The 12,483-nt window shown below is 35.3% G+C and overlaps 1 protein-coding gene across 15 annotated transcripts in view; it reads left to right on the top strand.

Moving 5' to 3' along the window:
- Positions 1-11,958, top strand: part of AKAP6 (A-kinase anchoring protein 6) — a 285,186-nt gene extending 273,228 nt beyond the window's left edge. For 13 of the 15 annotated variants that reach the window (XM_065686397.1, XM_065686389.1, XM_065686390.1 and 10 more), the window contains 2 exons: positions 2,297-5,772; positions 10,914-11,958. In XM_065686397.1, coding sequence (XP_065542469.1) covers positions 2,297-5,731 — 3,435 coding nt within the window. In that variant the 3' untranslated portion in view covers positions 5,732-5,772; positions 10,914-11,958. The remainder of the gene's footprint in view (positions 1-2,296; positions 5,773-10,913) is intronic. The other 2 variants (XM_065686404.1, XM_065686403.1) reach the window with 1 other exon arrangement.
- Positions 11,959-12,483: the final 525 nt, after the last annotated feature.

Below are 12,483 nucleotides of genomic sequence, written 5' to 3'. Positions count from 1 at the left end.
GAATTCTGCAATGCACAGAACTGCTCTGATAGCTGTACATGTCTAGCAAACTGGTGTTTTCATGGGAAATTAACATTTAAGCTATCACTAGCCAATATCCCCCAGGGGAAAAAAAAAAGGCAAAAGACTCTAATAAATTTACTCCATAAAGCTTCGGGGTGAGTAGATCCACAAACACACTCTAGCCTTCAAAATTAGACTTCACAGATTTTCAAAATCCCAAAAGCCTCCTAACCTCCCCGGGAAGAAAAAATTCTTTGGCACCCATATTTCTGCCCATGATTATGTGTAATATCTGAACACAGCTGCACTACTCAGGGACCTATCTTACATCTAAGACAAATGAAGCATGAGGACACAGATTTATTTTACATGGGGAGTGTCTTGGTTTGTCAAATATATTAATAATCATATCACCCTGCTGTATGGTGGATAGCTACTCTGCCCAGTTTGGAGAAAATAAGTCAGACAAGTGTTTTAGCCATTGGTCTACTGGACATAAAGGGATGAGATAGCCTTGTGTTTTGCACAGAAACAGTGTACCTATATCCATAATTAGACACTGGAGCAGGGATTTGGGTCTTTCTGTTCCTATTGCAAGTCAAATGTGCTGCAAGGATACTGCAGGATAAAATTCTCCTCGTCTATCTCTGACCTCATTAATATTTAATTGTTTTATGCAAAATGAAACAGGAGACACAGGCTTCTTTTCAGAACAGCATGTAGGTAGGGCTTCTCCTGAGACGATGAGAACCTGGTTCATGTCATGAGCCCAGTGTCCCACACCAAAAATCAGTCCTCTAACTGTTGAGCTGACGGAGAACATCCCATGATTTCTCACAGAAGGACTGAGCAGCTTTAGTTCCTACTTCAAAGAGAGAGTTCCTAGCTCAGAGTCAGAGATATATCCCTGCCCCTGCACAATTAACCTTGGCCGGGTCTTGATGAATCTAAGGAGCTAAGCTGTGTACAACTTCCCTTCTTTGGACTACAGCCTCATTTTATCTGCTTGTATTTCAGTAACTTCTTAAGTTTGTTGTGATTTAGATTCCTGTTTGGCATGTGATCAGTGCTGTATTTGAAAAACAAAACCTGTTCCAAGAAAGCTCAAGAGAGTTAGAGATCATAGTTGAAAGGTTTTTTTTGGAAAAAGTTCTTGTTTTTCTGGATACTGTGATCATTGTTCAGCTAACAGCTGAATTTAAACAGATTATTTAAACTAAACAATTCTACATTGGTTAACAGTTCTATTACAAGACTTATTGTATAAGCAAAGTCTTCCCTAAAATGGAGGCCTTTCAATAAATAGAAAAATAAATTTAATTTGTGTTCAGAGAACCAGCCCCAAAACTGGGGACTGCTTTTGTCTTATTTAGCATAGTTTAAGGTGAGTCGGTACTCTTGGCCACTTGTCACATCACATTTGAGTGAGTAAAGTTGTCAAGGTGTTCTTCTTCTACCATGTGTGTTTCTAGAAGGATTAATTCTTGGTACTGTATGTTCTGAATCATAATAGCAAATATTACTGGAAAGTTAAAAAAGTCTTAAGAAAACCAAACTAATTTCAGCTCAATTATTTATCAGTTCTTCCGCAGAAAAATGTGTCAGCACAGACAGTATTTGAAATTTATGTAGTATTTGATTAGACTGATTGATTGTTCTTACAGCTGAAGATATTAACACTCATTAGGTCTTACTTACTGGTCATTAGTACTGCCTTTATTATCAAGTAAAGAATAAATATAAATTCAAAAAGTGTCATCAAGTCTTGTGATTTCCTGTGTATTACATCTGTTGTTTTAAGATTCACAACACCAAAGTTTATTATAAACATTTTGAAAATCCTTTAATAAATCCTTTTTATCTTAACTCTTTTAAACTTAAGCAGGCTACAAGAGTTTCTCATATATTCAACAATAAGCTGGTAATTATATCATTTTTACTAACACACTCGTGATTCTGCGGAAAGGTTAACAGTTGTTACATATGAAGTGACTAACCACAATTAATCTCTATTAAAGAAAACTCAAATTTCTGTATTATATTTTGACAGAAAGTTAAAAAAAATAACAACAAACAACCTGGGAAGACTAAGAAATCATGCAAAAATTAATGTTTTATTTTAATTGGTTATTTTAATTTCATACAAGACATAACACAATGAAAAACCTATTAGTGACCATTGTTCCAAAAATGCACTTTACTCCTATTAATGTACTTATATAATTTCAGTGGAAGCATGTTCAAAGTGCAGCTGTAAATATTTTTTAAAGTTTGATTATTTTTTCTTTTACAGGAGCCGCTGAATGTCATTGATGCCAGTGTGATGGATCTGAATGGTTCAAGTGAAGATGCACTAGAATGGGATGAAACTGACATAAGCAATAAGTTGATCAGTATTCATGAAGACTTAAGTGATCCTGATCAGGAGCTCAAGAAGGATGAGCTAAGACAGAAACCTTCTTCGGGAGAAAGTGGTTTTAACGACGTGAATGAAGATGAAAGTATTGGTGATTGTGGAAGTCCTCTTTATTGTCCCAGCATTACTTCCCCTCCAAATCCTCACATCTATCAGGTCTATAGTCTTCATAATATCGAATTATCAGAAAAAAAACACATGCCTTTTTTGAAAAAAACATCTAAACTCTCCAGTGTAACACAGTCTAACATTTTAAATAAAAGTCTTAGTAAAGACTCATCATTTTCATCTACCAAATCCCTGCCTGAGCTAATAGGGGGGAACACACTGGCAAAACCATACAGCTATATGTATCAGAGTGGAAACATAAGCAGGCACTCTGAGAGTGAGAGTGGGATAGTGAGTGAATGTGATACAGAAACTACAAATAATTCAGAGATTTTTTTGCTAAATGATATTGAAAGCACTCAGAGTAATCCTGAAATTGGACATGCAGAAACTCAAGTGGATGATATAGTTGATGTGATAAAACAAAAAATACAGCAAGATGAAGACCATGCTAGTCTCTCAGATGATTTCCAGTTGTTACCTTCTGCATGTTGCGGAAGTGAAAATGATGAGGATTTGGACAGCATTACTATGTGTAACCGTGTTTGTCTAGAAGAATTGCAAGGAAAGCATGACGTGTTTACTTTTTATGATTACTCATATCTTCAAGGCTCCAAATTCAACTTACCAGTGCTAATGAAACAATCACAAATTGAAAAAACGCATACAGAGGGCAGTTTGTTTCATGGCTTTTGTTTTGATAAAATACCTGGTAAATCTGAACATAAGCCTGGAGAGTCTCAACCAGATGGGTTTATTCATGACCATACTCTGGCAAGGGTCCCTGGAGAATCAGATCCCAATTCCTGTAAATCTGGAGAAACTGTAAGAAAATTAACTGTTACAGAGAATACAAGGCAGGTTTCAACTTTATCTCGTAGTTCTTCATTAGAATCTCTGTCTGTAGTAGGTGATTTGTTCAGCTCAGGTATTTTTAAAAGTGGAGATGGTCTTCAGCGAAGCGCCTCATTGGAGAGCTGGCTGACTTCCTATAAAAGCAATGAAGATCTTTTTAGTCATCATGGCTCAGGTGACATAAGTGCAAGCAGTGACTCTGTTGGAGAGCTCAGCAAAAGGACACTAGATCTTTTGAATCGTTTAGAGAATATCCAGAGTCCTTTAGATCAAAAGATTAAGCGCAGCATCTCTGATATAACACTCCAAAGTGGCTCTCAAAAGATGTCTTTTACTGGACAGCTGTCTCTAGATATTGCATCCTCAATCAATGAAGACTCAGCAGCTTCTCTGACTGAACTCAGCAGCAGTGAGGATCTTTCTCTCTGCTCTGAAGACATTGTATTGCACAGAAATAAAATACCGGATTCAAATGCATCATTTAGAAAACATCTTAATAGATCTGTAGCTGATGAGAGCGATGTCAATGTCAGCATGATTGTTAATGTCTCCTGTACTTCTGCTTGTACTGATGATGAAGATGACAGTGATTTGCTTTCAAGTTCCACCCTTACCTTAACTGAGGAAGAGCTAGGTATCAAAGATGAAGATGATGACTCTAGTATAGCAACTGATGAGGATATTTATGAAGAATGCAATTTAATTTCAGGACTTGATTATATAAAAAATGAACTCCAAACTTGGATTAGACCAAAATTTTCTTTGACAAGGGAGAAGAGAAAAAGTAACCTTAGTGATGAAATTCAACGCAGTAAAGTTAGTAATGAGACATCAAAAGCCACAGATACACTAAGCATTGAAACACTGTTGAATGGTTCAGTACAGAAAATATCAGAAAATAATGGCAATAGTAAGAATGTGCCATGTGATCATGAAAAAGGGACAAAGAGTCACCCGATGAAAGATATCTCTCAGGTTGTGAAGGATCAGCTTGTGGATGATATGGAAAATGGCAATGTTGAAAATACTCTCAGCAGTCAAAAGCAAAGTCTTGTTAGAACATCAGCAACTCCCAAAACTCATGCATCACTTGATGTCCCAGAAGCTGAAAATGAATGTTGTGTCTGTGAAGCTTTTACAGATAGTTCAGATGATTCACGTATGGATGGAAAAGAGACTGTATTGTTGTCAAATGAATCCAGAAACTCTCTAAAAGAATGTCAAAGTCATCTTCAGCTTGATCATCACTCTGTTGCTTCTTCTCCTGCTAAAAAGCCTTGTCTTGAATCTTCCTCAGAAATGAATTGTGGAGACGTAGAAGATACAGCTTTACAAACATCCTTACCTAATGATCAGCAACAAAGAATAAGCATTACTGAAAAATCTACTGATTGCTATACAGCCTTGAAATCCAGTGAAGAAGAATGTGACTCCTCAGCCAATGGTCTTGCTTCATGCTGTAACTGCGAATCTGCTGCTTTTGATAAAAGAAACATGGAAGATGGCTCAGTACACAATTTTGTGAGGGAGATAATAGACATGGCATCAACAGCTTTGAAAAGTAAGTCACAACCAGAATGTGAGTCATCTGCTCCAGCTTCATTAGCACAGATCAAGGAAAAAGTGTTAGAACACTCTCACAGACCCATTCAGCTAAGAAAAGGGGACTTCTATTCTTATCTTTCACTTTCTTCTCATGATAGTGACTGTGGAGAGGTAATCAAATACATAGAGGAAAAAAGCAGCACTCCTGTGCCATTGGATTTCACAGATGAGAGAGAAAATATTGAATGCTTTTTTGAAGCCTGTCCTGAGGAAGAACGGGTTGAGCAGCAGCAATCTGTTTCTAATGGTACTCCTGAAGCACGAGTTGAGCAGCAGCAGCAGCAACCTATTTCTAAGACTATTTCTGAAACATCTCCAGAGTCAGTAGGTGAAGTGACTCAGGAATCATTAAGAGAAGTTAAAACTTCATCTGAAGGTAGGGATTTATCTTTCTTCTGTGATGATGACAATGGTATAAACGTCCCTAATCCTTACAAACAAAGCGCATCAAATAATTTGAAAAATGCTGATGGTGATTTGTTGATTTCAGATGAGCAAACTGAAGGTTTGGAAAAGAATCCTCCAGATCTTAGCACTAAAAAGAGTACTACAGGAAAATCACCTGGACCTGAAGATTCCAAAGGATGTGTTGCAGCTTCTGAAAAGGCTTCAGCTATAGAGTTTCAGTTAAAGCCTGGCCATTCACAGAAAAATGATGTTTTGCATCAGAACAGTAAAACTCTTGCTTGTGAAGAAAATCTCCTAAATCTTCATAAGGAAAGACATATAAATATGCACAGATAGAATGTAACCCTCTCCAGGCACGTATATTGTCCTAAAACCAGGTATGTACTCTACAAGTTGCACATTCTTTTTTTATTTTTTTTTTTTACACATTTTTTCCTTTTTTTTTTTTTTTTCCTTTTTGTAAAAATGAAAGGAGATGAATTACCATCCACCACCTAGGGCTTCTGTTTGTTGATAGTACTATATAATTCATTTTGATTACACTGTAATCCAAATTTACATGCCACTGGTCAACAAATGCAGTAAATACTAACTGCTTCTTGCCCTTTGGCTTTGCACTGACTGGAACTGGTCTCTTCTGGAACAAATCTGCTATCTTACAGAACTTGGGAATTCCTCAGAAGTAGTATTTCTATATCAGCCTTCTCTTCCCTTCTCAACTGAGCTGTGGAACCAGACACCAGCCCTACTCATTGATTCCCTTCTCCACAGTCAGCTGGCCTTATGAGGTGTTCAAAAGCACTTGATGAAACTGAACTTCGGGTTTTACAAGAATTTTGTGTGACTAGTGAGTTGGAGTTCTACAGTATTTCCAAACAAGCCATGAAGAATGGCTAAGCAGATTGGAGAATAAGTAGTGAGATAATAAGTAATCTCTTGATATCAGTTTACCATGACTTAAGCTCAATAAGCCATTAATAAGAACAAAATTATTACAACACAGTGTTAGACCAAAAGTGGAGGTTACCAAACAAGAAATCTTTGCAACATCATTAAAGATTATAATGTGAAGGTAATGCAGAATAAAGACCTGAATACCAAAGCAGGTGGAAACTGATAGCCAAACATCAGTACTGGAAGCTTTGGTTTTATTTTGTGATGAGCATTTTGAAACATAAGTAAGAGGGTGCAACCTAAAGTGGAAAAGTGTATCTAATCTATTCCAAAGTCTGAAAGTGGTTCAGATCTGGAGTTTCTGACTTCACACAAATGTCCAACAATAATTGCACATTTAACTACAAAAGAAGATCTACAAAGCAACTTCTGGGTAAGATCCTAACAAGTAGCACTGCTGCTTTGAGTCTCACTAGTTTTTTGGTGACCCAAAAGCCAGCATAGTGCTGTAGAATGCCATTAGTCTTTGGAAACACTCATCCAGTAGACCAGAGAGAGCATGGCAACTCCAAATGCCACTCCAATTCCAAATGCTGCTGCTTGCCAGAAGTTATAGCAAGGAAATTTCCAATAAAACACAAGGCTAAGCACAGAACCAGGTTTCCCTGGGAGGTTCTGGAATCTCCATCCTTGGAGATTTTCAAAATTCAAGTGGACATGCCATGAGTGATCTGATCTACCTTTGAAAATAGCCTTCCTTTGAGCAGAAGGTTGGACCAGATGATGTTCAATTTCCTTCTAACCTAACTTCTGCTATGATTCCATGATGTTGCTAGGAGAAAAGACTGTTATTCATCACTGCCTGTGAAAACCACTAGTACTTTCCAATTGCAAACTATGTAGCTGTAGCAGAGGATCTGGGCATATTTATATGTAATAGAGTGCTTTCTTTCGCATTTCCTGCTTTTGCTATATTATATTGCTATGCTTTGGGCTTTTCTTTTGCACATATTGGTGGCTAACCCAGCATTCACACTTTCACATTTGTATAAATATGTCTAACAAAGTCTTTAGGTTACGACAGCAATAGTCTACAACTTGCCACTATCTCTTTGAACACATATCTGTTTGAATAATTCATTATCTTGGAACCATCATAGCAAAGAGGATATTTCTTGAATGACTCTGAAATAGGCTGTCATGACCTGTTGATTACCAATTAGGTTAATACTTGGACACATCCAAACAACTGGAGTAGCTGTGGAAATCAATTGGGAATTACAAAACTCATAGATGATATTATATATTCTGGAATTACGTTACAAGGATAATTTGTATATGGAAGACTATTTGGAAATTGAAATGATGACAAAAGTTTGAGGTTGATAAGTGATCAATATGTAAACATAAGTTTTTCTTTAATTACTGTTTTATTACTTTTCTCATTTTTTCCACTCATTTTTATAACATTAATTTGAGGAAGAATGCTTACTATAGTGACTGTGATTTTATTCTTGTTCTCATTCTTTCATTGATGAAGATAATAACATGTCTTTTCAATTCATTAGTACTTTTCCTCTGAGGATCTCAAAATACTGTATAAAATTTCACTCAGTGTTCAAAACTTCATAGTTTCTCACTAGTAGCCAGCTAGGTTTTTCATAAGACTGGGATATGACAATATGCAGTGGATGTAAGGACTAAGATTGGGCATAGAAGATGATCATAGTAGTAAATGCCCCCCAACGCAATAAAATGTAATGCAGACTCTGTATGTAACAGTTTAGTAGGTTTGTGTTCTAGGGGGTTTTTTTGCCCAGGGGCTGACAAAAATTTTTAAGGTAACAAAGGCCTTCAAACTACATTCCACTTTTTACATTTAGGAGGATATACTGGTTCTTAACTGATGCATATAGCATTGCTTCCATGGAAATTATGTACTGTATTATTCCAAGTAGTAAAGCCCTAGGATACATATAGTTTATCTCTGTCACATCAAAAATGAAAATATGAGCCGCTACATTTGGTATCACTAAAGTCTGAGCTCCCTTCCCCCATTCACAAGCTTGGTGCTTTAACTTCATCTCTCATGCTATGGGGAATGAATTACAGAAGCAATCTATCCTAATTTGTTAACTTATTCAAATAACAGTTATTATACTTAACTATGCTAAAGATTATCTTTTTGGTGGCAGATTGTTTATTTTTTGATGAGGCTAATTACTGATTTTCCAAAGGTAATTTACATTTATTACTAATACATCTTTTAAAATGTGACAGATAAATGTTGTTCCCATAAGTGTATTATGAAAAAAGTTACTATTTAAAAACACATTATTTAATTTGAAAGATAAATGGCAAACACCATTATTTTTCCTGTAGCACCTGTGCTGTAAGCTCATTTAAATGTGTAATTCCATGTGTAGCTGAAATACTTAGAGGAAAATAATCTATAGTATATGTGTACCTTAAAAACGTACTGTGAATTCAAAGCTGAAAAAGGCATAGTTTCAAATGTACTTTGATTTTTATACTGTTTTAGTATTTACCTTGGCTGTACAGAAGAATAAACTTAATAGGAAAGAAAATATTTTTTGCCAAATGTTACAATTGTTTTATTTAGAAGTGTGCTACAAAAAAATACCACTATGGGAAAATAGTAACAATTCTATAAGCAGACTTAAAAATATCTCTGTCAGTATTGACTAGTCTCTGATATGAGCCAACATGTAGTTTTTCAATAGATGTTCTCATATTTCTCATAGAAGTTCTTCTCAGAAGCTCTATGCTGATTTTATTTCTCAAGTAGGAGACAGCTTGAAAGAACTGTCTTTCTGTATATGAGATTATGCAGTTTCCTGCTGTCACTGTGACCCATGACTCACCAGTGGAATGGGAATTTTTAGTCCCATATTCAATATGCATAGAGATCAATACATTAAGAAGGTTTATATGATGTGTCCAAAGACTTTTCTAGAGGATACATTAGAATGCTGTATGTAATGTTAATTCTTACAAATGAGATCAAAAACTACTTCCTTTTGTGAAGAAATTGTAATTTAAACTGAAGTTGTAATTTAATTTAGGGAAAAAATTATCGGACATAAGAAAACTACATTGGTTTCATCTGACAGTGCTGCAATGTTAGCCAGAATATCCTTCCATTTACTATAACCAGGAGAAACTCAGGACTGGTACTCAGAAAGCCTGACTGTTATTTCCTCCTCAGCAATAGATTTTTTTATGACTTATTCCTTCTTTTCCTTAGTTTCTTTAACACAGACTAATGAGAATAATGACCAATGAGACCTGTGAAGCATGGTTTATTCACTGAAAAGTGTTTTGAGATCCACAGCTAAAAGATGATACATAAATGCAAAGGACTGTTAGTTAATTATTCATTACAGGAAAATAATATACAGGTTTACACAACAATTTACTTTTAGCAACTGGAACTACAAGAATAATCTCTTTGCTTGCCCTTTCTTTTCCTAGAGGTTTTTATAGGGCGATAAGTGCTGCAATGTTCCTTCATAGAGTTTAAAATAGTCTGACTTTTTACCTCTTTACAGTAACTGACTTTAAAAAAATTAAATAGAATAAGCAGCTAATCTTGTATTGCCTGTGAATTACATAATTTTTGAAAAACTTGACATAATCCATCAGTGAGACTTTTCTTATTATAGATATGTGAAACTCGTGCCAGAGTTGTAGAAACCTTTTGATACAATCTTCCCCTTTACTCTAATCAGTTCTTCATTAATTTCTAAGCAAAGTGTTGAGCTTTTCACTATTTTTATGTAAGTATATTTCTTCTATAAATGGGGGACGGGGTCAGTTTCAGCAAATAAGATCAAAGGAGAAGGTAACTGGATAGATACAGATATTCCTGCTTAATTTGGAAGGCACATAATGCATGTCTAGAGTGCCTCCTAGGAAATGCCTAAGAGATGTACTTTGCACTAATCTTTGAGCTGTATTCTGACAGTTATTTCTTCATAATCCTCATCATAAGCCTGTGCTCTTTGATGAATAGTTTAACCCTAAACTCTGAGCTGAGTAATTCTACAGTATGAAAATTTAACTCATTGGTGGTACTGCAGGTCTTTCAATAGTTATTTACAATTTTAAAATACAATGATGACACTGACAATCCTATTCACGGAACACTTCTGTGACAATCCTTTCTTCCTCTTCATTGAAATCTCATTCTGTGTGTTTACATAAATATTAAAATAAGTGATGGGTAGATCTTTTTGTTACTTGGCTTTTGAAAATTCCTATGTTTTCATAGATCAGTGCACTTTTGAGTGTGATGAAGGTAAGTTTGCAGGTAAGGATGAGGACAGCATCCAGGGAAAAGGTCAGATTTGATGAATTCTCTTGTTTCTTTGGAAATAAAGTCTTTACAAAAGTCAATGAGCTTTCTACATCAATACAATTTTTTACAGTAACTTGTACCTCAGGCTGTTAAAAGTCATTCTTTGCCTACTGTATGCTTCTGCATTAAAGGCTCTGGCATGTGATCATTTAATGAGTATCTATGGTTGTTCTGCAAGAGCTGTGTTTTGCAAATAAAACTTCATTTTCTGTAACCTACTATTACTTTTTTGTTTCCTTTTAGAATCTTGGCTGCAATTCAGGTGCAGGTTCATCCTGTAAACCCTGGGATGACCTCCAATTCCATTGTATCACTGCCTTTCATTACACTGACTCCCAAGATAAATTTTCTTTCCAAATGTGATTTGTCCATGTTGGCTTTGTGATCAGGCTGCATATGCTAGTCCTGTTTCAGTGATCATTTTGTATTGTAGCAAGGCCATTTGCTTTCATGTGAATTCCTCTCCCAAGCTACCTCTAATGACCTCCCCTTCCTAAATTGGTTGCCTCTGTACTACTTATCACTGATTCTGTTCTTTAAAGTTTTGAAGATCTACAGAACTCATGATTAGTCTGGTTCATCTTTTCACAGCTGTACATGCCAGTACTCTTCTATTTTATGTATCTAATTTAATATTTATGTGTATAATGCATAAGTTTATTGAAACTATTTTACTTTTAAAGTGACAATTTTGTTGGATTGCAGCAAAAAGAAGTCATTAGCCCTCCTGATTCAATACATCTAAAAATTAGGTAATTAAAATAAATAGCATTTTATTTATTTAATTTTAAAATTTAATCTATGCAACACTTCAAGAAACAACTACATGGTGTTGTATATTAGGAACTGTTGACATTCTATTGAATTAAGTACAACATTTTGGTTTTTTATGCTTCTTGAGGTGGTAATTAGAAAAAAAGTTTTTAAAAAATGTGTGCCTTGCTGTATTTCTTATACCATTTATTAAAAAGCTGCTTTCACAGTAAAATTTTGTTGGTTTGAAAGGAGGAAATAGCAAGGTTAAGATGTGTGAATAATTTCTGTATATATGTATAACCAAGTGCAAACATTGATGTATAATGACAGTATAAAATGCTTTCATGTTTGTGATGTCCAGTGATGTGGAAAATATAAGCCTTAAAACCATTAGATTGCATGGTAATTAGAATTGGCATAATAAACATAGTTCATTGGGGAAAAAAATAAAGAAGAACTGGTGATCTGTTTTACCTGCGTACCAAGAACAGAACGCTTTATCAAAGTACAGAAGAATATGGTTTTGTTTGCAAATACTCCCTAGATATATATGATTCCATAGCTAGTGAAGATTTGTATTACATGGCTCATAGGTAAAGAACTTATTCATTAAAGGTTCTGCAGGTCTTTTGGGCTGAAGAGACACAAGTACACTGCCAATTGCGGTGGTGGCACACTTTTATAGCAGATCTTTTCTTGTTTATTTTTCAGGCCGAGTTTGTTGTCTGATTCTTAAAATTTCATTCATTTACATAATTATATTGAGTAAGCTTTATATATATTAATGCAGATCCTTTTACAGTTGGCAGTTTCAATGACTGAGACTGTACATTTTAAAGGTTTTTGTCTTGTGCTTAAACTATGTTGGCTAACCAGAACAAGCCCAATGCCTTTATAACCTTTCTCTGCAAACATGGCATTCATCAGCAAAAAATACTATCGAGAACAGATGTCAAGAATGTTAAAAGGCAAGGAATGCTCTCCCATGCCACCTTTAATCATTATTTTCACAATTCTACGAATATTTTCTCAAAAAGCCTCAGCATTCTACTTCCTT

The sequence above is a fragment of the Lathamus discolor genome, chromosome 6, assembly GCF_037157495.1.
Source record: "Lathamus discolor isolate bLatDis1 chromosome 6, bLatDis1.hap1, whole genome shotgun sequence".
Lineage (NCBI taxonomy): Eukaryota > Metazoa > Chordata > Aves > Psittaciformes > Psittacidae > Lathamus > Lathamus discolor.
This window is presented reverse-complemented; position numbering and strand designations above follow the sequence as displayed.